General features: G+C 41.3%; 1 protein-coding gene across 1 annotated transcript in view; it reads left to right on the top strand.

Moving 5' to 3' along the window:
- The window catches only part of Cog2 (conserved oligomeric Golgi complex subunit 2), a 29396-nt gene extending 2816 nt beyond the window's left edge, over nucleotides 1-26580 (top strand). The window contains exons 3-12 of the mRNA XM_071584361.1: nucleotides 45-311; nucleotides 4928-5256; nucleotides 7842-7962; nucleotides 8387-8526; nucleotides 10652-10864; nucleotides 11136-11220; nucleotides 17385-17649; nucleotides 19374-19704; nucleotides 25048-25234; nucleotides 26301-26580. Of these exons, the coding sequence (XP_071440462.1) occupies nucleotides 45-311; nucleotides 4928-5256; nucleotides 7842-7962; nucleotides 8387-8526; nucleotides 10652-10864; nucleotides 11136-11220; nucleotides 17385-17649; nucleotides 19374-19704; nucleotides 25048-25234; nucleotides 26301-26399 (2037 nt within the window). The 3' untranslated portion in view covers nucleotides 26400-26580. The remainder of the gene's footprint in view (nucleotides 1-44; nucleotides 312-4927; nucleotides 5257-7841; nucleotides 7963-8386; nucleotides 8527-10651; nucleotides 10865-11135; nucleotides 11221-17384; nucleotides 17650-19373; nucleotides 19705-25047; nucleotides 25235-26300) is intronic.
- Nucleotides 26581-27321: the final 741 nt, after the last annotated feature.

Here is a 27321-nt window from a genome sequence, read left to right as displayed (position 1 = left end):
ATGTGTCCTCTCTAATTCCAACATTTTTATCTTTGCATTAAAAGACCGTGAAGAGCAGCCTGGAAGAAGCCGTGAAAGGTATAAAGATGCAGTTGGAAGTTCGTAGAAATTTGAGAGAACGTAGGGTCAAGTTGGAGTCCTCATTGCAAGCCGTCAAGTGCCTGGAGCAACTGGAGAACTTGCTGGAAGTGGAAATGCAGGGTTCAAGTGGAATGAACCACAAATTGTCCATTGCCGAAAGGGCAGCTGCAGAGTGCAACCACCTCCAGTTCCACTTGGAAAGATGTGATTCTCCGAATCAACTGGAATTGGTAATTCTAATCCTACACATTTCTGTTTTCAGCATTGTGTCATGCCCGCTGCAAATTTTTAATAAATTAAGATTTAAAAGAGAGGCACGTGTGGGGGGGGGGGGAATTATCTATTTCAATACCGTTTCAAAATAGAAATTAGTTCTACCATCATTACTGTACGGTTGTCTCCTGTCAAAAAATTTAATGTTATACATGCACAGGGTGATTTCCAAAAGTAATGCAATTATTTTTTTTTTAAGTTTGTTATTCTTCAGTTAAGTATATTTTTTTAAGTTATTCTACAGATTTGCATAAACACTTGAGATTCTTCAATGTTCTGTCCTTGGGCCTCTACGCATTTTTTCCAACAACTCCACCATGACCGGTACGCACCCTGGAAGGCGTCTTCTAAGACCTCTCGCAAGGTCTCCGTCACTGCTGATTGGATCTCTTCTATGGACGAATAAGAGGTTCCTTTCAGGGCTACCTCAATCCGAGGGAACTAAAGCAAGTCTGCTGGGGCGATGTCAGGACTATAGGGGGGGTGGGGCAGCGTTGGAATCTGGTGTTTGGCCAGGAACTCGCGGACTTGTGGCGCGTTGTGGCAAGCACCTTGGGAACAAGCTTGGCACACACTTTCCTCATCGCTAAATCTTCAGCAACAATGCGGAATAACAACAGTAGACGACAAGTTCAGTTCCTTGGCAACCATCTTGGTACTCAATCGACGGTCAGATTCCATGAATTGTCGAACACGAGCCACGTTGTTGTCGGTTTTGCCGGTTGACGGTCGCCCAGATCGTTGTTCGCCGTGTACCTCTTCCCTCTGCCCTCCCTAAAGGCCTTTAACCACCTCCTTTAACTTGTGAGTTGGACAAAGCGGAGTCCCCGTAAGCCTCACGAATCATTTTGTCAGTCTCCTCAAGAGAGTTTTTCAGTTTAGTACGAAGCTTAGCAATCACGTAACATTGCTCAATTGTCGATCCCATGTTTTGCGTGACACGGTCGGCGCGCAAAGGTTTACAATAACTGACGTCCTGCCGCTTCCACAGCATGGAGAGCACTGAGATCTGTTTCATGGCAAAGCTTATTGTCACCCTCCCCCACCTACTCCAAGTAATTTGATCCCATTCCGACCAATAGGAGTGGGGCGGGAAATTCAATTGCATTACTTTTGGAATGCACACTGTATGTATGTGGTCAACGATTTATTGAAATGAAATAAGTTACTTTGCAATTCCACACACTCTTTCTTGAGAACCTGACCTAGGTTTTGACTATGGACATCATCATCAGGTGATCCCCCCCCTGAAACCAACTTGAGTATACCTTCAGAGCAGGGGGTTTGGTCTGAGACGGTGGAGAAGTGAGGGGGAGGGGTGAAAAGGTTAAAATGTAGATGGGAGGGAAAGGGGAGTACAGCTTTTGGTGCCAATCATTGGGTCTTAATGGGGGTTTGTTTTGAAAGGGGATACCTTCAGTGGGGAGCACTGGGCATAATCGTTTGATGCGAGTGATAGAGATTGTTTGAAAGAGTCATTGATAGAGGAGGGAGGTGTGGGAGGAATGCAAAATTTTGTTAGCAAGTTCATCCTTGCAACAGATACATCTTCAAATTTCTAATTGCTCCGATGCCATTATTTTTTAAATGGAGAATTTCAGTCATAAAGTAAACTCTGCAAAAAGAATTGTTCTAAAAGTAATCAAGAATTGACCCAAAGAAAAAATTAAATGTGCCTTTTGCAATAATTTATGCCTTAAGAACCCAAACCCATGCTAAAGACAAAGTTCCCAAAGATGAGTGGAGTTGAGTGTATGACTTAAAGTGTCCTGAGTGTTCCACTAAATATATCGGACCAATGGAAGGGAAATTTAAAGAAAGAATAAAGGAGCACAAAACATGTGTAAAGAGTAGGAATAACATCCCTTTTCACTAAGAATATACTGAAATGTGACCACGAAAGTGACCCTCACTCTGAAGGTATACAAGTAGAGGGTGCGGAAGCATACCGCCCTTTTTTCAAGGGGTTTTGTCTAAACTACCCTGTCCAACAAATATGCAAACTGAAGCCATAAAAACTTAATTTTGCTAAATTTAGTCAGCATCAATTTTGTCCCCTTCAAAGTACTCTCCATTCGTAAGGCTATGCACTTATTCCGTCTTCTATTCAAACTTGTTTAAAGCACCCTTGGAAGTCCTTGGCAGTTAGGGTTTTTAGTTTTCTCGTTGTTTCTTGCTCTATTGTGTCCACATCTTCCCAGTGATGTCCCCTCATCACATTTTTGGGAATATGAAAAAGGCGTTAGGGGCGATATCAGGCGATTAAGGAGGATGATCAAGGATCAAGGTGATTGAATTATTTGCCAGAAACAGGCGAACAATCAATGCTGAATGAATGGGCAGGTGCATTGTCATGGTGAAGGATACATCCATAATGTTCGGTTAAATTTGTGTGCACTGTTGATTTTCCTATATTCGGTTCATCAGCTACGATAATTCAGATAGTTTTTCGACTATTGGTAAGAACCAAGTCACGATGCACACCATCAATGTTGTCGTCAGCACAGGTGGTTGAAGGTCGTCACGGCCTTGCGTCATCATCCGTGGCGTCTTGTCGGCCATCTTTTAAAACGCTTATCCCACTTGTAAACGGATGTTTTATTCAGACAGCATTATAACCGTAAACAGCTGTCAACATAACAATAATTTCATGATAACTTTTACCGCATTTCACCAAAAATCTTGATGTTGATTCGTTGCTCCATGGTTTTCTCAATTTCCACTTTCGACAAACAGTAAAAAACAAGGACAACAGAAACTAACATAACTGGCACCATTATACGCACAGCTCGATGATCCGCCAAGCACAAATGGCTCGTTGGGGGTCTCAGGCAACTAGCGCCGCAAGTGGGCGGGGGCTATATGTAGTAGTCCATGTCATGGCCACCAAATTGCACCAGTTTGCGCTTTTTTTGGGCCGACCCGTGTAAAAAAGAAAATTATGTTGCGGCACCCTGTATATACCAAGTTGGCTTCTGTGAGGACCATCTGGTGATATACATCGAATGTCGAAAACCAAGGTTGTGTTCTAAATAAAATGTTTGTGTCATTACAAAGTTACTTATTTCATTTCAATATATTATGTAAATTCCATAAAGTTACACCGGAGACAGCAAATTTTATTGGTCAGCAATTATTCATTGTTACTAAGAACCTATAAATGCATGAAAAGATTAGGAATTGTATGCTTCTCTTCTTAATATCATAGTTATTGACTACTTTGTCATTATTGACTTACTGTGATGTGGAGAAATGTCAGGTGTATTCAAACGGATGAAGATTTTCATTCATTATGTTGGGGAACTATGTATTGTTTGAACTGCATATCTACATTCAAGCAAAAAATTTGATCGTATCCTCCATTCGGAAAACTCAATCTTATCAAAGCAGGCAAAAAGTGACTCTTAGGGTATCTCTTTCTTAAAAGATTTGTTGTTCACACAATTCCCCAAAACAATTTTTCAAAAATATCTTATACAATTTTACACCTGTGTATTTGCTTTTACATGACAACAGTGGTTCTAAAATGTTGGAACCTGACCGTTATCTAACCATTTTCACCCAAGGCATCATGCAAAATTTATGTATGAAACTTTTCATAAACCCTACAATAACTAGTAGTAGTAGTTTTGAGGGGAGGCGACCGACAGCTGAGGTCATTTGCGCCATAGGGGATGGATAGGAAAGGATAAAGGGTGGAGAGAAACCCGGCGTCGGCATTAGCCTACTCTTAACGAAAGGCGCCAAGGGGTCCGCAGCTTAACGTCCCATCCGACGGACGGCGTACTCACTCAAAGTGCCCTCCACAAAGCACCTCAAGCAGGGATCGAGATACCTCTGAAAAATATTCAACACCGCCGGGATTTGAACCCGGGCCCTCTGGGTGGGAAGCCAGTACGCTAGCCCCCGCACCATCTCGATCCCCCCTACAATAACTTCTAAAACTACAGTGATACAAGGCAAAGGTTGATTTGATAGCTGTAAGGGTAGATATCACCCAGGCCCGTCCTGATGGCGTCAAATATTTTTCAGAGGTATCTTGATCCTTACTTGAGGTGCTTTTTGGAGTGCACTTTGAGTGAGGACGCCATCCGTCAGATGGCACATTAAGCTGTGGACCCCTTGGCGCCTTTCGTCAAGAGTAGGCTAATGTCGATGCCGGGTTTCTCGCCACCCGTCATCCTTTCTTGTCCATTCCTAATGGCGCAAATGACCTCAGCTGTCGGTCGACTCCCCTCAATACTTCTACTACTACTTAGCCCTGTGTGAAATCCACACCTCAGAGTAGGAGGGGGCCAGTTCCCAATTCCCCGTACTGCTTTGGTTCCCCTGGGAGATCTGATAACTGAAAGACATTTCACAGCTCAGAGTGAAGCCGTGGGCGTATGGAATCAATCAAATGTGGGCCTGCTTTGCGTACTTTGTGTACAGTGCATGGTGAACTCTCATGGGATTATTTTTTAATTAGGTTGTAATATTTTCACCGTTGCCTGCATTCATTTTCTTTTCGCTGCGCCATGCATTCATTCCTCCCCCCTCCTTGATGCGCCTCTTGGCCCCTTGCTCTTTCCAGCGTGCTCTCTCTGTCAGGAGCAAGTTGATGAAACTCTTGGAGGGCATGCTGCTGCTGGCAGTCACCCAAGCAGAGAGTGATGCACTGCACAGTGGCGCGGGCACCCTCTCCCGCCTCCTCTCTGCCTGTGCATCGCTCAACGAGGTGCAAGCTGTGGAGCGTCTCGTTGGAGAGTGCATTGTGGGGCCAGCGCTTGATGCCATCGTCAGAGCTCCAAGTGGGAAAGACGGCAATCGAAGCGGGAGCCTGGCAGAAATATATGGCAAGGCCCTAAATACCGTGGATCAGAAGCTTGGGAGGCTTTTGGATTTGACTGCTCATGGAGCGCGGTATGTAATGTTGATGAGGCCCCACTGGTCAACCCTCTGGGAATAATCTGGTGTGGTTACGCTTCAGGGAAGGACAAATTCTTGATTGCTCTGATTGGGAATATTGGCGTGGTCAATAGCTTCCATTGTTCATTCCTGTTGTTCAGGTGATATGTACAGGGTATGGCAGTTAAACCCAGATAAATGATACTTTTGTTTAAAAGCAATTGTATTAAAAAAATACGAATGAAAATCCTTTTACATTTCAAGTAGTGGTATCTGTCAAGAGAGTGACATTCCTCAATGCAATTACCCCCTTCAGCTGCAATGACCGCCTTAGATATTGTCCTCCTGAATCGATCGCACGCACTCTTCAAAACAGAGCTCTCAATAATATATTAGCGAATGCTGCTACGATATCGGTGCGTAGAGATGCGACATTAGGGTGCCTCGTCTTATTGGTATTTCCTTTCGACTGCACTCCAAACATACATAATAGTCGAGGGGGTTCAAGTCCGGGCTATTTGGGGTGGGGCCAGAACTCCTTTGACCAGAGCATGTCAATGTCATCTGAGAGCCAGTTTTGGACTAAATGACTCATATGAGCTGGTGCACTGTCTTGTTGGAAGACCTGTTGTTTCTCTCCGAGGCCAACAGTTACCATCAATGGTGTCACGACATTCTTCAACATTTGCTAATTCGCTAGCATTTGCAAAATTCCTCTGAAATCAGTACCTGAGCGTTTTCTCGAATGAGATTTCCTCGCCGGGTTAGCGAAACCTTCCCAAGCAGACTTCTCCGAAGCATTATACTTAGCTACAATATCATAAACAGTTGACCTGGAGTACCAGAAGAATCTAGCTATTTCTCTGGGCGAACACCCAGCGCGAACACTTTTGATAATAGCGGCTCTTTGATTGATCTGACAAAGGTAGAAGCAAAATGAAATGCATGCACCCAATGTGCAAATTTGCTGAGCGCCTAGTGGCACTCCAAAATGAGCAGGGCCAGTCCTTTGATAACCAAGGGCATGACATGCAAGACCATAAAAGACTTTGTGATGATAGATATGCAAGATAAAAGGTGCAGTATCTGCTTTTATAATCTCCTGTTGCAATTCATTGTCGTATTTATTCAAAAAGGAACCAGTTGTGAGTGGGCCAGGAAGTTATCTTTTGTGAGAAATGGAGATTAAAAACTTGCCTTAAAAATGTGCACATTCAATTTTCACGATGATTAAACCATAAAATATCTCTTGGTGATCAGTTGTAAGTAATTAATATGTTTTTGAGTCATAGGGCCAGATTTCAAATTTCAATTAGATAGAATCAGTGTACCCAAACTAAATTGCATTGCATTCAGTTTACTCAGTACTTTGGGTTGAATAAGAGCAAAATAATGATTTTTTACTGATCATATGGACTTCAGGAATATGAGTATCAACAAGAAGAAAACAAAAATCCTTGTGTGCGGAAGAGAGTAGCTGAATGCAGATATCACCATTCAAGGGGTGAAACTAGAGCTAGTGGTATCCCTCATCTATTTGGGCAGCAGCACAACATGGAATGGAAGAAGCTCGACCGACACCAAGCGAAGAATAGCCCAAGCAAAGAAGGCGTTCGTTGAGATGAGGCCACTATTGTGTTCAAAGAACATAACATTTTAAGTAAGGAAGCAGTTCATCAAAATATTCGTGTGGAGCATGGCACTCTACGGATCGGAGACATGGAAGATGAAGTTCTCTCGGGTCTTCCACCGGGTCAGGGGTTCCATGTTGGCCGACGTTTCGATGCCCTACTCGTGCATCGTCCTCAGGGATGATGATTGCCACTCGGTTTTTGGCCGCCTTATATGCATGTGCGGTCGGATATATATATAAATGTATATAAGGCGGCCAAAAACCGAGTGGCAATCATCATCCCTGAGGACGATGCACGAGTAGGGCATCGAAACGTCGGCCAACATGGAACCCCTGACCCCGAGAAAACTTCATCAAGCATATGTGCCGGGAAAGCACCAGATCCTACTTCAGGAGACATGGAATATTGGAAAAGTGGACCAGCGATGAATAGAACCAGTTGAAACATGGTGCTGGAGGAGAATGCTGAAGATTAAGTGGACAGACAAAGGGAGGAACGATGAAGTATATAGAAGGGTAAAAGAGGAAAGGACCCCCAGGTATGGAGAGCCCCATGGTAAAGAAAAACTAGATGGATTGGACATGCATTGAGGCACAATGGATTAGTTAGGAACATAATAGGAGAGATTGTGCGAGGAAGGCCAAGAGGCAAGTATGTAGGGCAAATTAAGAAGGATGTAAAAGAGGGAACCTATCAGAGGGCGAGGGAATTGACACTGAATAGGGAAGAATTGAGGGTTGCAGTAAACCAATCTAAGGATTGAAGTACTGATGATGATGATTACTGATCATACAGTGTGCAATGATTTAATCGATATTTAAGTAAACTGTATGTATCTATACAATTATGTACACCATAGTTGATAGTGCATGAACTTTTGCTGCACATGGTTTGAGGATAGTGGTTCTCAAGTCAGGTGGCATCATTTGGTTACACTTCTTAAATCCATTTTTTTCGTGACCACAGGAATTCCAATGTGGAAGGCTTTGATTTCCTGGTGCACAGCTTCTGGCCTCAGTTTGTAAAAAAGTTGGAGCTCAACCTGCCGAGCATCTATGCCCCTGGGAATCCAGACATTTTCCATCAGGTGAGCATGTGAAACCATTTACAAAGCTATGCATCCAATCCAATCATTGGTATCCAGGCAGATGAATTCATGCATTGCAGTCCAAATGTGTGAGGATGTGCATGGAGATAGATGGTGCTTATAGTGCTGAAATTCAAATTGAAATTTGTCCAGATTTAAGTGTCGCACCTAGTATAAGGGCCTTCATTGTTAATTCCTCGCCACATGGTAATATTTTCTTTGATTTTTTCATAGCATAATGTTTCCCTCTGAAAATGGAAAAAAATATAGATGGTCCATGGCTAGAAACAATGCAGGGTGGTGGTGTTTCAATTCCTTATCCCTATTCTCTCCCCTACTTTCTGTGTCATTTCTGCCCATTACCTTCCTCTTCTTCTTCCTTTTTCCTCACTTTTTAAATTTGATTTTGTTTCCCGATGAAAAGAGATTTGGTGAAACGATGGAGTTTCTCGAGAGGCTAGAAAAATGCTGTGGGAGTAAGGCTGCCATCGGGAGGCTTCGATCACAGCCCTCATACCAACACTTCATCAACTCGTGGAATCTTCCAGTTTACTTCCAAATAAGGTGAGAGACTTGTCAATTCCTTCTTGTGCTGAGGGCCGGGAGGCAAGATGTAGTCTGTAAATGGCAATAGGGGTCAAGGGTCTAACATGCTTTTGATCATATGATTGCTAAAATATTCTCATAGGTTTTATCATTCTCACTGGGTTTTTGCAGATGCAATAACCTGCTCAAAATAGAAATTTCCAGCATGTATGATGCATAGAATATTGCAATAAACATGATCAAATTGAATAGAATGATTTGAGGTGTCACTTTGTGGAAGCGATTCATATCAGAAAAGAAAATACTTGATAGAGGAACTTCGTATTATTAAATAAATTGCAGTCAAGAGTGGTTACAGGGAAATAATGATTGACAACATGTACATTAGAAAACAAACGCAGATAGCCCAGAAATCCATGTACCACACTTCTAAACTTGACTGGCACCGAGGGCGAAGAATTCCATTTCTTGGCCACATTTCGTTCAGGATAAAACAAATAGCCTCCAAGGAGAAAATCAACACAGCTTTTAACAACACACATACTTTTAAAAACATAATAGGTTCACCCAAAGAAAAAATTGACATAATGCAGCGAAGCGAGATTTATAAACTCAATTGTGCGGACTGCAACGCCATCGATGTTGGACAGACAGGGAGGACGTTTGATAATAGGATCAAAGAAATTCGTTCATGCCTCACAAAGAAAGACAACAGATCTCAATTTGCCAAACCCCTCTTAGATAAAAGCAAACTATTAATTTCACAGCAGATATTCTTCACGCTGAAATGAAAGGACACAGGTTGAATGCTTTGGAGGAGTTGGAAATTTGGCAATCCCTTCAGTCTGACAGGTTTGAGGTGGTCAATCAAACAATATACATCTCCTGTCTCCCTCCTAAAATTCTTAAAAGACTTTTTTGATATCTTAAAAGACTTAAAACTTTGATATCTTTCCGCACCAACACCCCCCCCCCCCCTCACCCCCCCCCCCCCCCCTAGACAGTGATGACCATCAACCGTCTCTTAATAAAGGTCAAACCATTGTAGACAAACACCCCCACTAATTACATGTAGAGCACAATGTATTCCGCCGCTATTTCTAAGAACGGTGGAGTGCTACATTGTGTTCTTCATTCAATGATCACTTAATTAGAATAACTTTCACAAATATGAGCCAGTAACCTACCAATACATACCCTCCCCCTCCCCTAGACCACTATAGGTTGCTGCACCTGCGCTCAACTTACCCCCTCTCCTCTCCCTTACTCCTACCCCCACCGTACGCCCCTCTTGGAGCCAGGCTATAAAAGTTGATAAATTGTTGATGTATGTTACCAGATGATGATGTGCAGCATCGAAACCATGGTCATGACTTATTAAATCTTTATCGTGGAAGTGTTGAGTTTCTTTTTACCCTCATACAGAAAATACTTTGTTCTTCCTCATATATTTTATTATTCACGACCTAGGTTTCAACTTACAAAGTCATCCCTATGATGGCTTTGTAAGTTGAAACCTAGGTGGTGAGTAGTAAAATATATGTGGAAGAACAAAGTAGTTTCTTTTCCGATATGATCAAATTGAAATGATAATGAACTTTTCATGGAAGAATGATACCAATTGCAATCTAAATATCTCAATTTCTGGCAAAGTGTCTGCCATCAGTGCAAAGGAATACCCCTCTTCAAGGCTCACCTTGAGAATTCTTAAGGGTTCTGTAAAATATATGATGATGTAATTATTAATGAAGTTTTCTTGGGTCTTCCACCGGGTCAGGGGTTCCATGTTGGCCGACGTTCCAATGTCCGACTCGTGCATCGTCCTCAGGGTAGATCTACCCCGAGGACGATGCACGAGTCGGGCATCGGAACGTCAGCCAACGTGGAACCCCTGACCTGGTGGAAGACCCGAGAAAACTTCATCAAGCATATACGCCAGGAAAGCACCAGATCTTACTTCGTGTAATTATTAGATTATGAATTTAGGATTTTCATTAGAGCAACTCTGCCTTGGGATAATTTTGGACAAAAGTGCAGTTGGGTCCTCAGTTAATTTTGAAGTTGATGGGTAATGGAAGGAAGTGCGTTAATAAATACAAGTGTGTTAACGAGAAAGCCTTGTCACTCTCGCCTTTGGAATCAGGTTCCAAGAAATAGCGGGCTCCCTGGAAGCAGCTCTACCAGGGCCTCCTTATCCCAGCAGTGGATTTGATGCCGGCTGTGTGGGGGAGCTGATGGGGCTGAGGGGCAGCCAACCATCGCACGACGGCTTCTGGCTCCTTCAAACAAGTGCCTGCTGGGAATGCATTGTGCGCTGCTGGGATGGCAACACATTCATCCCCCAAATTGGTCACAGGTGAGGACGAGGACTTGCGTGAGGGGAGGATGATTGGTGAAAGTTCTTACTTGAGTTGCTAAAAACTTGATCTCTTTTGGGTCAGATATCCAACTTGTGAACGGGGTCAGCTCGTTTTTGTCAAAACAAGGCTGTTGAATCATGCATGCCTCATGCTAGTATACTTTCATAGTTTTCTTATTCGACTTCCCGTGAGAATACAGTTCTATCCTCATGTAAAGTTGGCATTCAGTTAATAATTCATCATTTTTCTGTTGTTGCTCCTATCTAGGTTCTGGAAGATGAACTTACAGGTTATAGCCCGATATCGCCAGTGGGGCCGAGATATCCTTGAGCATCAGATTCAAAATGTGAAGGTGAGGGTGAGAGCAATTCGTGTCTCGTCTGACCAATCTTCCTCGATGGAAGTGACCAGATCCTTAAGTCTCAAATGAATTTTTATTTCATTTTCATAGATAATTTTAAAGTGTTTTTAGGCTGCAGATGTGGTGTCTTTTTATGTTTATGCTATACATGTTCAGAGTTGCTATATTATTACGTAATTTAACATGTAGTATGGGGTCTATAGATATTTTGTAATTATAATGAGAACTGAGAGTTCAGCAGTGTTTAGTCCCAGGGTCCATCTGAAATCTACACTAAGCCAATACACCATAAACACAGTAATCAACCTGAAGGTCGGTTTGGTGATGGTGGAGTTCACCCAGTACTAAGCTCTATACGGCGTGTGAAATTCACGCATAAGCAGGGTAATAAAGGGGGGGGGAAGTCATTTCCCTGTGCCAGTTATGGTTTCCTAGGGAGATCTGGTACACGAAAAATCACAAAGCTGGGCCCTCCGGTCCAGTAGTCCAACGCTCTACTCCTGGACTACCGCGACCCACAATCCTAAGCCAATAAATTACTAATAGTAATTTTTTCATACAAATTACCCTTTTTGGGAAAAATCCTTATTGTTTTCCTTAATCATCCATTGTTGTGATTTTCTTTATTTTCCATCAAACATCAATAGTTTTTGAAGCAACAAATGAGGCATGTATCTTTCCCAACTGATTTGGAAAGATAAAAAAAATTTTAATTTGTAGTTTAGTTTTTAGTTTAAATCATTATTACTGTTGTTTATTTGAGCAATTACAGTGACAATGCATATGAGAATAATGTCTTGGGATATAAGAGATTTAATAGCTAAAAGCATTCCAAAAATATTACATACTCGTGTGGCCATTCATCAATACAATGAAGGAATACATCATAGGAATTCAAAAGAGGTAATACACACAAAGCATTATAGAAATGTAGTAATGACAATCCTAAATATATATGTAAAAATCTGAAAATTAATTTGTTTCTTTGGGATGCAGCACTTCATGATGGTATGGAGTAAGGGCTTCTAATTTTTTGCATAAATAGTGTAAAAATATGCAAAGTAGCATAAGCGAGGTCCTATTTTGAAATACCTTTCTGGAAATTTTTTAGATTGAAAAATATTGATTTTAAAAAATTCCCACGCACAGATGGCAGTACATATTTCACTCAAAATTAAGATTTCCAATTATTCACTTCAATGAGGCGTGGCAAATGTTGCATTCATTCTTCAGCAATTACGTTATATGCAAAAACTTATGTTATGAGCTATCCCCACGGCTGAGCAGACACTTCGTGCAGTGCAAACAGCTTTGTAAAATTCGATATTCTCCGATTATTTCTATGAAGTTCATCTATAAAAGGGCATCATTTTTTTTGTAAAGTGCTTCTGAGAAACTCGATGGGTTCCTTTGAAGAGTATCAGTTCATTTTTTCAAATTCAGTGTTCATTATGCTTGTCAAAATCAAATCGTATGTATTGCATTAATGATTCAAATATTTAAATTAATGTTTGTTACCATAGCAGTACTTCAAAATTACTTCAAATATTAATGAAAGCAATTATTTATTATAAGTAATTAGGTTTTTACATGCACAATACTACCACCGTAAATGCATACATAAAAAGGCATACGAATTCAATCCAGTCACAGCTAAGCAGATAAATTTTTTACGGAGAAGCCGAGCATAGCCGCTAGTAATCATATGAATTGGTGACCCATGCATGTAAAGCATTATAAAAAAGGAATTGAGAAGCTCCCACCCACACTTAATCCAGTCAATCCAAAACAAGGTCGCTTTTCTTGTGATCCCCTGCTGGGAAATTTTCATTTTTTTTAAGAGTTTTTTCATTTAAATATTGCATATTAATAATGTTTATTGTTCCCTAATGGACATGAATGGAGCACGTCACATTGATTATTGCACATATCGCAGGCAAACTCAATTCATTGCAGTTAGAATTGGAATTCAAATATACAGTCACAAATGAAAAAATCAGTAAACAGGAGCAGTAAAACCAGAATCAGAATAAAATTATTTATCTACAAAGAGAGATTTGATGAAGTCATCCACCATGTAGGATTGATTTTCGCACAGGCACTTATAAATGTTCAGATTTCAATGACCAAAAATTATCCATTTCCCCTAAGTTTCCCTAAGGTAATGTTTTCAGAAATGCAAATGGCTTCTCTCTGTCTGCTGATACTTGTACATGGTGGTGCATCAATTGTTTCTTTACGCATGCAGTTCACACTTGAACTTCTTGGGCTCCATTATCGTGTCGCATGGCATTATAGGAGCCTGTGCAGCGTTTGCAAATTGCCCTAAGAAATAGATATGCATATATATATATTGATAATGTGCCTCTGAAATCTCTCAGAATTTTCTTTGCATGCTTTGGCCATGCACCAAGAGCATTTCCTCCTCATTCGAAGGCCATCTAATAGTACTTTACCAGTCAAGGTTGGTTTGAGATAGACTAATACAAGGGTAATCCCAGAAGTACCCGACCCAACTTAGAAAACAAAAATTTTGAAAAAAAATTTATTTATTTTTCAACAACACAACCTTTCAGCTCTATACACTTTTCCCAGAGATGCTCAATATCCTTTTTATGATAAGAACTGTCTTGCTCCTCACTTATCTTCGACCACCAAGCCATTTTTTCAAGTTTGCGAACCGAAAATAATCCGAGGGGGCTAAATCTGGCGAATAGGGTGCATGAGGTAGCAACTCAAACTTTATTCATGAATTTTGGCCATTGAAATAATGGATTTGTGAGCCGGTGCATTGTCTTGATGAAACAGCACTCTCTTCTAGAGCCAAATACGGCCAAGTTTTCTTGATTTCTTCGCTCAAACATTGCAATAAGTTTGCATAATACTCGCCGTTGATAGATTTTTTTGTCTCAATGGTGTGAAGTAATGGACCCATGTTTCATCCATGCTTATGAAACGGCGCAAAAATTCTGCTTTGTTGCATTGAAACTTTGCTAAACACTCAATTGAATCATCTTCATGACACTGGTTTTGCTCTCGAGTGTGAGCAAACGTGGCACCCATCCACCACACAGCTTTCTCAGGGACCATTTGGTCTCAATTTTGCCCAAATAAAGACCTCTATCTATCTTCTCATGTTCAAATTTTCAGTTAATATGCGATGTACCGCACTTTTTGAACTGCCTACTATGTCTGCTAGCTCTCTCACTTTCTGACGACGATCATCCAGCATCAGGTTGAGGATTCTCTTCACCGTTGTGTGTGGAGTCGTCACCTCATTTGGTCGACCAATGCGATGTTCATCTTGACAGTTCAAAGGTGCTCATTTAAAATCTGCTACCCAATATTGATACTGTTGTAAACAAAGGAGCAGACTCACCCACAGTGGAAACGAGTTCAGCTTTTATATGGGTTGGGCTAGGTCTTTCAAATAAAAGTATATTATCACGTAATGATGACCTATTTTCTCCATTTTCCCAAATTCACTGAAAACGTTCACTATTGATGGCTGCTAAACAAATACTAAACAACGTGGCACCTTCAAACTTGATACATATGCTTTCTAGAATGCTTACTTTCTAATACAGTGATATTTGCCAAACAATTACGCCATCTGTAGGTCAGTCCAGGCACTTCTGGGCCTTCCCATGTACACTTTTAAGCCTCACCTAGCATGGCATAATGCATCATTTAGCACTCCAACAAATTTAATCGCATATACATTTTGCCTTTGTCCACCGTGACAGTTTCCTTCTCCCCCATCTCACTTCTACAACATTCTCTCCCCTTCAGCGGCACATTGCCTCTCAGAATCTCCCTCATTCACTTTCCTTGCCTCCTTTCAATTTCCCCCAACATTCCTCTCTCTTCCCCCACAGCACCCACTACTTCTCCATTTGTTTTCCTTTCTGCCCATATTGCTTTGGTCATTCTCCCTCAGAAGTGCATTTTAATGCTTTTTAGTGCCATTTTGCTTCAATGACTTTCCAAGTTTCCAAGCTATGTTCCATGTCAAAGTTTGCTTTATTCTACTCTTATCATCCTTACCTTTGTACTTTGAGTGACTTCATCATCAACTTCCTCCCCTTTGGAAACATTTCTTTGCCTAATGCATGTCTTCTTCTCATGTCCCAACTGCTTTGACTTGGCCAAAATATTTCCTCGAGAGATGAGCCATTTTACCTGCTTCAGTTTATGCTCTTTTTTTTGACTTAACTGGAAAGAAGTAGGGAGGCTAAGTTGAACTTGGTAGCCATGTACTACATCAGGTGGAGCCGATAAAATGTTTAAGAAGAGAATGGGAAACCTCATTAATTAATTAAACCCCAAAATACAATGGATAGAAATTTGATAAATTATTTTATAAATCCCCGCGTTTTGTCTTTAGTTTCACCCAGTGAATTGCAAACTGGATCGTGGTTTGTGAGCTCAACATTTGTGTCTACATGTTTGAGTATTATATTTTAACTCCATGTTAGTGTGGATTCAAAAGAGAGCAAGGTACACTAAATCCTTATCAAGCAAAAATCTAATGACTTTAATTTGTTCTCCATCTACCTTAGTACAGGATTTATACAAATATATTCTAACCCATTAAATTCTTCAAAATAGGACCCTTTGACATTAACAAACTTCTGCCAGTGATTTTTCCACTTTTGGAAGGTTCCCTGGAAGTCTTTTTCCAGAATGTCCTTAAAGCAGCTCATCGAAGCCACTTTGACCTCTGCTGCAATTGCATGGCGATGTCTTTTGAGGAGTTTTTCCTCGGGTTCGTACTTAAAAAACCATATTTCAACGCAGGTTGACCATTGTCCAAAAACTTAGGATCTGTTTGAACACGCTACAAAAGATCTTTGCAATAGCACACAGGTTGAGATGAGCTTGTCTTAGATTTTTCCCATGGGCGAGACCTAGAGGATTTCTCTGTAATGTTGGTGTGCACAGTCTTTTCATCAGTTCCCATGTGTTCTGTGATCATTCGAACACTTAATCACCAGTCTGAGTTCTACATCATATGCGCACGTTGAACATAGTCGTTTCTGCTCGCGAAGCGGTGTCCTGCTTGGGGTTCATCTTCCGCACTCTCGCACCTGTCTTTGAAGCTCTTATGCCATCTCAAAAGGCAGCTTTTGAAAGTCCTTCTCTCCCAAACACTTGCTGAATCATGGCCTTATCCGATGTTTGGAATCCTGCACAGAATGTAATGGCATGGGGCTGTTCGATGGAATGCTGCATTTTTAAGCTTCAATCAAGCCTATAAGCCAATTACAGCAAGGAATCTACTAAAGTGATTATGCAAACCACACAAGAGCTTGTTGGTGGCTGATGCCTCTTGCGTTTTGAAGCTCACCATCAAATCTGCATGGAACAAGCACACCCTGACGTACAGTCACACGAGGAAAAAATAGGTCTCACTACATTTTATACAAACCCTGTCTCTCCCCCAAATTCTTGCGTTGCTCCCCCTGCTATTTCCTCTTCTAGTGCATTAAAAAACACTAGCAATAATGGAAACCCTTATCTGAAAGCCCTGTCCATCATGATCTATGCCAATGTCCACCATTCACTTCTGCTTTCTTGCTTTGGCTTCAAAGGAGACACCACCCCCCACCAATCTACTTGGATATGTTCCACAAAGTTCTTTTATTAATTTTGGCCACTTTATTGGATGAAGATGAGAGAACTGGAGGGAAGAATTTCGGCAAAGCCAGGTGAAGGGAGGAAATGAATAGGCAGAGTGGATGAAGTTAAGGAAGGGAAAAAGCTAAACAATGAGAAGTCTGTGATGCAGTATTGCATTTGAGGATATTTTGTGTTGTGTTGGGCAGAGCTTAGAAGTACAATACCATGTGTTGTGCCTGGGTTCATGGCATAGGGCCGTTCAATAGATTTGGCCCTATAACTGGCAATAATAATTTTGTCAAGCACCGTCACAAATGTGCATAAAATGAGCATACTGACTTCCTGCTTGTATTCTGGGGGTATTTGCTCAAGTGTTTTCACTAAAAATAAGGTGTTGTAATAAGGTTTAGTCAGTCATTCCTTACTCTTCCCAATTCCTAGCCGAGTCTCTAAATTCTTCACCCTCCACGACCCATTGCGAGTCCAATGCAGCAAATTCCCTTTCTCACCACAATGCCCTCCTCCTCCCACAGCCGAGGGATTGGGGGGCGGCAACGGTTGCCGAGGTAGCCGAACAGCCAGCGGCGGAGGCGGTGAGCGACAGCAGTGTGCAGCTAGGCCATAGCAGCGGCCCAAGAGCACTTCCAGGGGCACTCCTGCTGCCCCTGTGCCTGCATCGGGATGCCTGCCAATTGGCAGTGCGACTCGAGCAAACTTTGCTCCCCATGGTCACCTCTGCCCTCACCACGGCAACTAGAGCCAGTGGCCAAAACAAGGGCGTTTCTGATATCTTAAAAAGTAAGCTCTTTGCCGTTTTGGCACTCACTCCTGAGGTGGTGGTCGTGGACCATCATGTCCGACTCAGTGTCAATGCTAAGGCCATTCTTCATCTCCGCAGTCCCAACTCGCTCTCCCTGGGTCATCCCATCTACTTTTTTTTAGGAAAGATAGTTAGGTACTTTGCTCATGAAATATATTTTTCTGTTAATAGCCAATACTATTAGTTGTTACTAGGCTAGCTACATTTTTTACCGAATACAACTTTGCGAGTGCTATAGTTCACACATATTAGCAGTCATAATATATGATTCAAGCTGGATATGGCTGCTCTAGTGTTGGTAATCTCCCTTGAACTGTGAAAATATATTTACTACAAACAGCATCCACAAAGCCCTGCATTGAAACATAACTTTTGAATGCACTTGATGACTTGAAGCTGATATAGTTTCCAGATTTTCTTTGTGGAAGCAATCCATGGCTCAAAAGAGTACACTTTGTATTTTCACATAAATTATGAATTTAGACGACCTACGTTTAGACGCATAGCATCATCATCAGTAAACAATTAAAAAAACATTCTCTCCAACTGGAAAACCAATTTGATTGTTTCTGGCTCAACTTCGTGGAAGTTCATTTTCATCAAAAGAAGGACACTATATATTTTTCCACTGTTCTTGAACTAGAAATAGTTTTGCTCAACAGACAATCTCAGTAGTGACATAAACTCATTGAGGAAGGGCCCCAGCACTTATAGCCACTTAGTCTGCCACTACCGAAGCTTCAAACACTGGGATATTTGTAAAAAGGTTTGTAACAGAGCAGTGGAAAGTTTGTTTGTTAGAACAGAGGAAAAATACATTGTGTTCTTCATTTTATGAGTAAAGACCAAATCCATTTTCCAAAAAAAGTGGAGTGTAAAAACTCAAGTGCTATAAATGCTCAGCAGTTTACGTGGGCCAAACCATAAGAAAGTTGAAGGTAAGGGCGATGGAACAGAAGGGCCTGTTTCCTGAATGGGAGCCATAATATGGTTAGGTGACCATTTCCAGAAGGTGACTTCATTCCCAAAGTTTCGCATGTGGAAAAGAAAGGACCTCAGCTCGATGCCCTCAACCAATTAGAAATAATGGAAAGGTGGAACTCTAATGTGGAAATATTTAATGATGTGTTGTTTACCTCCAATTTGCCCCTTGTCTAAACCCCCCCCCCCCCCCCAGCTTCCAACACCACGGTTCCTCCTCCCCCACTCCCTCCCATTGACATTCCTTTGTCGTCTTTCCTCCCCCGTATCCCCTTTCCTAACACCCACCAATTCCCATCACCATCCACAACTCTCACCCCAACTCCCACCAAGGGTATGTGTCGAATGCAGTCTGTCTGTGTGCACCTGATGAGGATGCTAGGCACATGAACCTAGGTCATCTAAATATATAATTAATGCAGAAATACGTAGTGCATTCCTTTGAGTCATGAGTTTGAAGCTGATATAGAAGCTGAATGTAGTTACGATATCCAAACCTACAAGAGTTGAATCGTGATGCCTAGAAAGGGGGAACGTGGCTCCACTCTATTTTTCACTGGAGCTTAGAGCATGAGATGAGAAAAAAACATTTGTCATAAGAGTAATGTCTGTTCAGACTCTGTTTTTTGAGATGCTAACTTTGTGAAGAGATCTTTCCTCGCGTGGAGGATGTTTTGCAGGTCTCCACTCGAGTGACATTTCTCCGTCTCTCTCTCTCCAGGGAGTCTGAATGATGGGCTGAGGGCATTGTCCGACATTGCACCACTGGCATCACGGTGCTTGGTGCACATTGTCTCCCAGGGGTCTCTGCCACACCTCCGGCAGTGCCGCGACATCCCTCGCTTCTACCGGAGGACCAATCGCGTGCACCCAACATGTCCGCGCCCCTACGTCTCATCCGCCCTCGCCACCCCACTCCGCTTCCAGTCCATCATCCTGGCCTCCTTCTCACCGCCGCCCGCTGCCACCACCACAAGCCAACACGCGGCATGGGTCGCCTCCGACCTCCTCACCCACTGGATGCAGGAGATATTCTCAGAGGTCACCATCCAGTGAGTAGCTGCTGTCTTGTCCACTCCACAATTTGTAGAGTGTTTCAAAAGGGCAACGTCCGGTAACTTTCCAATTGAATGTTGATGGCCCTGCTGCATCAGATTCATTCCAGAGACCGTTGGGCATTTGTAATGGTCATTGAAGAAGAGTGCATGGAAAATGTCATTACCAACTGTTTATCTTTAAGAGATGAAAATGTGCATTCAGAATGAAGTCTGATCAACACAAATTTGCACCTCTCCTCAACTTATTCATGTGAATTTTGCACCATTATTCATTAGCTGAAGGATGCATCTATGAAGATGTTCCTAAAAGTCTTTTCATTATTAAGTCTATAGATATATATAAGTATAATTATATATAAGTAATTAAGTATATATATATATAAGTATGACTCCAAAGTATTTCCATGGTTTGCCGTTTTCATTTCTGCTTCTGCAAGTTTATAGATGTTTTCTTTTCCCATAAATGTATTGCTGTACAGTTGTTTTTTCAGATTTTAATGAAGATCCCACCTGCATTCCAACATTGTTGAGATTGCTAAAAAGATTCTCAAACTCCATCTTATTTCTTATATTTCAGTAGATAACACTGTTTTGGTCTGATGGTTCCGGGTTATTTTATAAATAATGTCATTGATTTAATGAAGAAATAGACCAGCCATGCTTTCATTGGTTTCATGATGTCATTGGCTACTTTCTTCAAAATTGAAACTAAGCCCATCAGTTATTGTTAATTATTTTTTGCTCAAAGAGAAAACCTGAACCCAATATGCCTTAATGTAATAATCCCTTTCATCGTGGAATACTTAACCTATGTGAGAGTTGAACAATTATGTCTAGAAATGGGGAAAGTGGATCCAATCTATTTTTCTCCAGACCTTAGTACATGGGCCAAGTACTAAACAAAGTCATGCTCTATATGATTATATTATTAAATGTAGGAGTATAGGTGTATATTCAGACAGGTTTGTCCTACAGGGTCCGGCGCTTTAATCTGGATAAATTTCAATGTGAATTTACCGCCATATCATAGTTCCACTGGAGGTCGGGATTGGCGTCCTTGAAAGCTATAGGCATCTAGTAAACAGCCATAACCTCAAAATGGTCTAGGTGTTACGTACAAGTGCGGGGTACAATCAAAGAGCCGCTATTATCGAAAGTGTTTTGCCGCTGGGCGTTATATTTCGAAATGGTTTGATTTTTCTTCGGGTACCCCAGATCAACTGTATTGTACGATATTGTGGCTAAGTATGATGAAGTGTGGGGAAGGTTTCGCTGACCCGGCGAGGAAATCTCAATCGAGAAAACGCGTGCTTGCCCGGATTCAAGCGCCGCACCCTGTATATTGAAATATATTTAACCTGTGCATGAAGGAAAAGGTGGGAGATGTTGAGGAGTGCCATGGGGAGATGAAATTACTCAAGGAGTAGTTTGTCATGCACATGTCAATGATAATGCTGCAGTCTGTTAGCCGGGTAGCTAGAGGAAAACAAAGGTAATAAAATGGCTAATTCATTAAAGACATGATGAGGGTGCAAAATATCATTGAAAAAGATTATAGAATGTCCTAGTTTTTTCCATTAACGATAAATTACAACATTCCTGAAAGTTACATCTATTGCCGAACTTTTAATGGTAAAACAAAAATATGAGCCAATGCAAAAAACTGGCTTCCTAAGACTTCATAAGAATGAAGCATCTTTTCTCTTTGAGTTGCATGTCTCCTTTTTTCGCTCAGCACTTTTTTTATCCCAAAGGAATGGGGATTTTTTTCAAGGAAATGTTATCCAGACAAATGCTTCACAAATTTTTTACAACTTTCTGATCACAACTTTTTTCCTGGTTGCCTAAAACACGCGTTAATGTTTTGATGTTGTACTGAACAACAACTGGTAGCTTTTGCCTTTTCAATACCTCTGTGATTATTGAAGCTAATCATTTCTACAGTATGTCAGGTCTTAAGCATGTATATATTCCATTCATCCTTTCAAACATAGAGGCAGTTTACTTTTTCTGTGAGTAAAATGTGATCTTCATGCTTCATCAAGTTGAGGATATGAAGTACCAGTGGCATTTCGCAATTGTTCTTTTCAACAGTTCCCGTTTAGGACCCTCAAAGAGACCCTCCCACTCAATAATGAGAACAGGCCAAATGTGTGACTCCTGGAAATCCCTATTAACCATTCCTGGGAAACCTGTATCCACAAATTTTATATTACATTTTCATAGTATTTTTTTTCTTGATCTCCCTGTACGTGAGAATTCGAAATGTTATTAAAATCATTTCCTGACCTCATATAAGCCTAGAGCAGATTTTTGCTGGCATATACAATGCAAGTAACAATGTGTGAGCAGGGGCATTGTCATTGTTGCAAAAGCCAATTTTTGTTCTTCCACAAATCCGGGCATTTGTGGTGGATTGCACATAATTGCACATAACTTGCAGGTAATATTCCTTATTTACTGTTCTACCCTGTGGCAAGGACTCACGCCCCTGTAATTGAAGGGAACTCTAAGCAAAACTTTCACATTCGCCTGAACTTGGTGCGTTTTCGGTCTCGGCTTGTGCTGCAGCTTCCATTGGGATGATTAAGCTTTGGTTTCCACATCATAACCATGCACCCATGACTTGTTATGACCAGTTATGACCCCCTGGAGCAAATTTGGGTCGTCGTGTACAGAGTCCAACACCTCCTTATTAGCAATGTGAATGCGTTGCTGTTTTTGGTCGAAATTGAGCAAATTGGATACGAATTTCTCGGCAGCCAGTGTAATGCCCAAGGTCCTCAGCAACTTCTCTAACGGTGATTCGACGTTTGGCCAATACTATTTTCTTCACTTCATCAATGTTTTCGTCTGTTGTTGACGTACTCAAGCATCCGGCACGCTCTTTGTCCTTTGCGGCCCAAGAGAACACTTTCTGCCGCTGATAAACGTTGCTTAGGTCAAAGGTAGCTTCTCCATATGCCACAGTCAGAATTTGGAATGCATCCGTGCACTTAATTTTGTTTTTCACCCAAAATTCAATACAGATTTTTTGATCCATTTTTTGGAACCGGCAAAAATCGAAGACAAGCCAAAACACGCCCCTGCAAAACAGCTGTCAGCAATTAACTGAACTTTCAAAATGGCTGAACTTTTCTGCATAAATGAGAGACATAAGTACCATGCATAACGCCACAAAAAATTGAAAATCAAATGCACGTAACCTGCGAAAATTCTAAATTTGCCATTGTTTTTGAACAGAACTCGCAATTGGGCTCGACCTTAGACTTTATCAAGCTGTCATCATTGGCATAGCACATGTAAACCTTGTCATTTTGAAAAATTGGGAACTTTGCAAAATAATTTCTTACTGTTCCATTTATATCCAGTATAATGATAATGCAGTCTTGTCTGCACTCGGAACTCTGGTAAAATTGATCTGACAAGTTTGTAATAAATTGTTATTTAAGTCTATTCAGGAAGGAAGAACTTGTTACTATGAGTATGTTGTGAAAAAATACATAATGAATTCCTACCCATAGGTCAATGAATCAGTATACTGTGAACTTAAATCCAATTACGTTAGCCCATGAAATCAGAATCACTAATGCTTTGAGAGAAGATGTTGAAATGTCTTGTATCAGTTTTCTATTTCTACAGGCACTACACTCATTCCCATTGAAGGGTGGAAGTGATTCATTCTGCTTCTTGAACTCTGGCAAGATTCTATTTCATTCTCCCTCCCAGAAGGATACTCTATTTATCTGGAGTCAGCCCTATGTCTACCCTTTCATATTTCCTCCTAGCAATCTTGGGATACCACATGAATTTTGCAATCGTCTCAGTTAATATTTTTGCCTCTTCTTTTGATAAAAAAAGCATTTTCCTGCATCAATGGTTTTCTCCATGAATTAAGCCTTAAGTGAATTCTTTCCGGATTACACGCATTTGTTGAAGGAAAATTTGCTATGATACAATTGAGCCATAATATCAGCACTAAGATTAATAATGGACAGTAGTGGTTATTAAGGTGATAGCAACAAACTGCTGACCTCATTTAATCCATTGGGGGAAGGCCGATAATAAGTAGAGGTCAAATTTTCAGGAGTGGTGGGAGGTTGTGTGGTAGGCTACGATTGGCAAAAGGTGCCAAGGGGTCCATAATTGAATGTCCCATCCACTTGAAGTATTCTCCCTCAACCCATTTTCTCCTCCATCCAACTGCCAATCAATATATCCACTTTTCCTGTCTCCTTATGATTTCTTCCTCTCGCCATTCCCGGCACCCACGACGGATGCTAAAAACTGTGAATCAGGGGATAATGCCTGGCAATCGAGGCAGGGCAAAGAATGGGCATGTTGGGCTTAACGAAGGGGGAAGGAAGTGTTTGCCAGTATCTAAGTAACTGTGGAATAGTTTATTTTATTGTCAGGTGTCAGGTTGTGTTTTGGTGGGAGAGGCAAGGAAATGTATCAATGCGTAGGATATGTGTCCACTGAGAAACCTACCTTAAACGGTAGAATAGCAGTAATAAAAAATATGAATTTCTCTTATGGCACAATACAAATAGAGTGCTGTTAAGCATCGCTTATGCTCCTGCGATTACTAGCTGCAAATGATAGTAAAAAAAACCATAAACATAGTGATCAACCCAAAGTTCAGTTCGATAGGTGATGGTAGAGTTCACCCAGTACTAAGCCCGACGGCATGTGAAATACACACATCAGAGTAGGGGGGGCAAGTTCCTTTCCCTGTGCCGGTTATGGTTTCCCAGGAAGACCTGGTACCCGAAAAATCACATAGCTTGTGTGGAGCTGCAGGTGCCCAGAGTGTCTTCCCCGAGAATCGAATCCAGGACCCTCCGGTCAGTAGTCCAACGCTCTACCCCCTGGACTACCACAACCCACTTTGATGTTAAGTGATTTTTAAATAACGTCGTAAATTTTGTCTTGAATGATCTTGTCAATGAACCTTTAATTTGCAATCAAGTCACAAGATTGAACTCCCAAAAATGCTCCTACTGTTTACTTAGAACAAAGTCCAAAGGGAACATTGCTTTGTTCTCAAGAGAAGAATCACCAGTAAAGCTATCTTTTTGTAACTTTTCTAAAGTTTCATTTTGAAAGGGTTTAATTGAATGATTGCAATTCATATGTGCCAATTATTTCTCTAACAATTGAAGACTGCCTGAAAGGTGTGCATGTTTTTTTAAGGAGGGGGAATGTTCTCCAAGGCATTACCTTCCTTCACCCGTGGCCATTTACCTCTGATGTGCAATTCTAAGTGGAGTCAGTCAAATCGGTGGAAATGCCTGACTCTCATCTAACCTCCCTTGCGCGTCTCCCATCCACAAGGTATCACTTGGGCGTTTCCGAGGTGCTGACGTCAGTGCACAAGATGGAGGAATCCCTGAGGAGACTCAAGAGGATCAAGGGAAGGGTGAGTGCCGATGCCGTGCAAACTGGCGAATCCCCTGCCACCGATGATGATGACAAGATCCGGGCACAGCTTGCACTCGATGTGCACCACTTCTGCAAGCAGGTAAGTGGTGCATGCCATTGCGCAATAATCCCCTCAAAAGATTCACATGCGTATGTCCCTCATACATGTGTGCATTGATATTATCTGCCAGCGTTAACATAACAATTTTTTGCAATTTTTTTGCTTGCAATTCAACATTTATATCCGTATGTTTCCCAACCCTTTCCAACGTTGAATATTTGATATTGAGGGTGGGCCCATGGCATGGAATTGCCCTGAAGTTCATCAGCATCTTGTACCTTTCTACCATGCATCAACATATCGTATATTTTATCAAATATTTCTGGAGTTCTGACCTCAGCGTGGCATACAGAACATCTCAGCATTAATTTTGTTCGTGTGACAACCCCAAAATTTGAAACCATTTTCTCCTACAGTCTCCACTGTGGAGAAATGGCTTATTTTGATAAAATGACAATTTAGAAAAAGAATAACCCACTCTAATCAAAGGAATAGATTTTTCATAATGTTTTCCAGATCAAACGCTACGTTGCCAGTCTCATTACTTAATTTACTGCCCTCGTATACAATCAGTTTGATAGTTGTGTGTGTTAGTAAAAAAATGTTATAATAGTTCTATTGAATTGCCCTCTTAATCTAACTTTTATATCATAAAAACTCTCATAACGTAGGGTTGAAATACAAACTTTATCTGTCAGTACTTAATATTTGTGGTACATTACCATTATAAAATTATAAAGTAATGAAATGAGACGACATTAGCCTTTCATTGTAAATGTTTTCTCTTGGCCTGGCTTCACGTGGCTTTTTTCTGTGACTGCACATTTTTTCATATTTAAATGCTAATGTTATTGAGATCACTAGAAAGGGCCTTGCAGTTTTACTTAATATACTTCTGCAGATAACAGCACCATCATCATACTCTTTTAAGTGTATTCCTACCTTTTTTCCTCCACATTTCCTATGATTCTTTGCCTGAAATCAGTAAGAAAGTGCTTTGTTGCTGTGCAATTTTGCTCTTGTGCATGTTAATGTGCAAGTAAGCATTTTGCTATGAATAAATGATGAAATTGGTGACACTCCACCCTGACTTGTTTTCTGACAGGTGGAGAGTACAGGGGTGGGCAAGGAGCAAGTCAAGCAGTTACTTGAACTTGTTGAGCTTGTGGACAATGCCATCAATAAAGTCAGTATCAAATCCTGACAGTGAGATGAGTGGCATTAGCCAATGCCATCATGATGAACACCGCCAGCCACGATAAACATTACACCTGTGTGATGTGGACGACTGTACTGGGAGATGATACATGCATAGTTACCTGCATGGCTTGTTGCTGTAAGTTGAAAAGATTGTAAATGTTAATAAAAATTGTTGTTTAAAAACATTGCACCTGAGTGGAAGTTATTTCATATTTCTCCTCCCCCATGCCCATGTTTGCTCAGGCCTCTGGCAGGAAACTCTGAAGATCTGTTTTCATATCCGAGTACCTCCTGTTATGCCCATTCTTTCTCCTGTATACTTGAAACTCTGAAGATCTGTTTTCATATCCGAGTACCTCCTGTTATGCCCATGCCCTCTTTGAGTGGTGGAGTATGGGCAATGGTATGCTGGATATTGAATTAAACCCATGTTGTATCCCTGCATCTTCGTGTGGGATATGGGCGACAATTTGAGATTACCCAGCGAGTCGAGCGGCTGCCTCGCTGGGTAATCTCAAATTGTAACTGAGGGCTTCATTTAGATGGGTGTTGGGAAAATATTAGAAGATAAGAAGGAGGCCAGTCCATTGGTGCTCTGATTTTTACCCCAGACATTAATATGTACAAAAGCAACTTTATGGTGCAAACTTAAACCACACAAATTGTGCTTCCACCAAAGGGGCCCTGCCCAACTGTGTCGCTCGGTTACGAGTCCACGACCGCCTCTCCACCAACCTGGTAGCTTCAGTCATCCGTCAAGATGCACGATAAAGGAGTAGGTTACTCAGGCATGGGCAAAGGGTCCAAATTGGTCACCAACCTCGGTTGCCACTGTCATGGGCAACCAATCACTCCACTTGCATCATCATATGATGCGTAATGACAGGATAGGTGACTCTGACATTAGTCAATGGTCCATGAGGTCA

This window comes from Hetaerina americana, unplaced genomic scaffold (assembly GCF_022747635.1).
Source record: "Hetaerina americana unplaced genomic scaffold, ioHetAmer1.1.p SCAF_18, whole genome shotgun sequence".
Lineage (NCBI taxonomy): Eukaryota > Metazoa > Arthropoda > Insecta > Odonata > Calopterygidae > Hetaerina > Hetaerina americana.
This window is presented reverse-complemented; position numbering and strand designations above follow the sequence as displayed.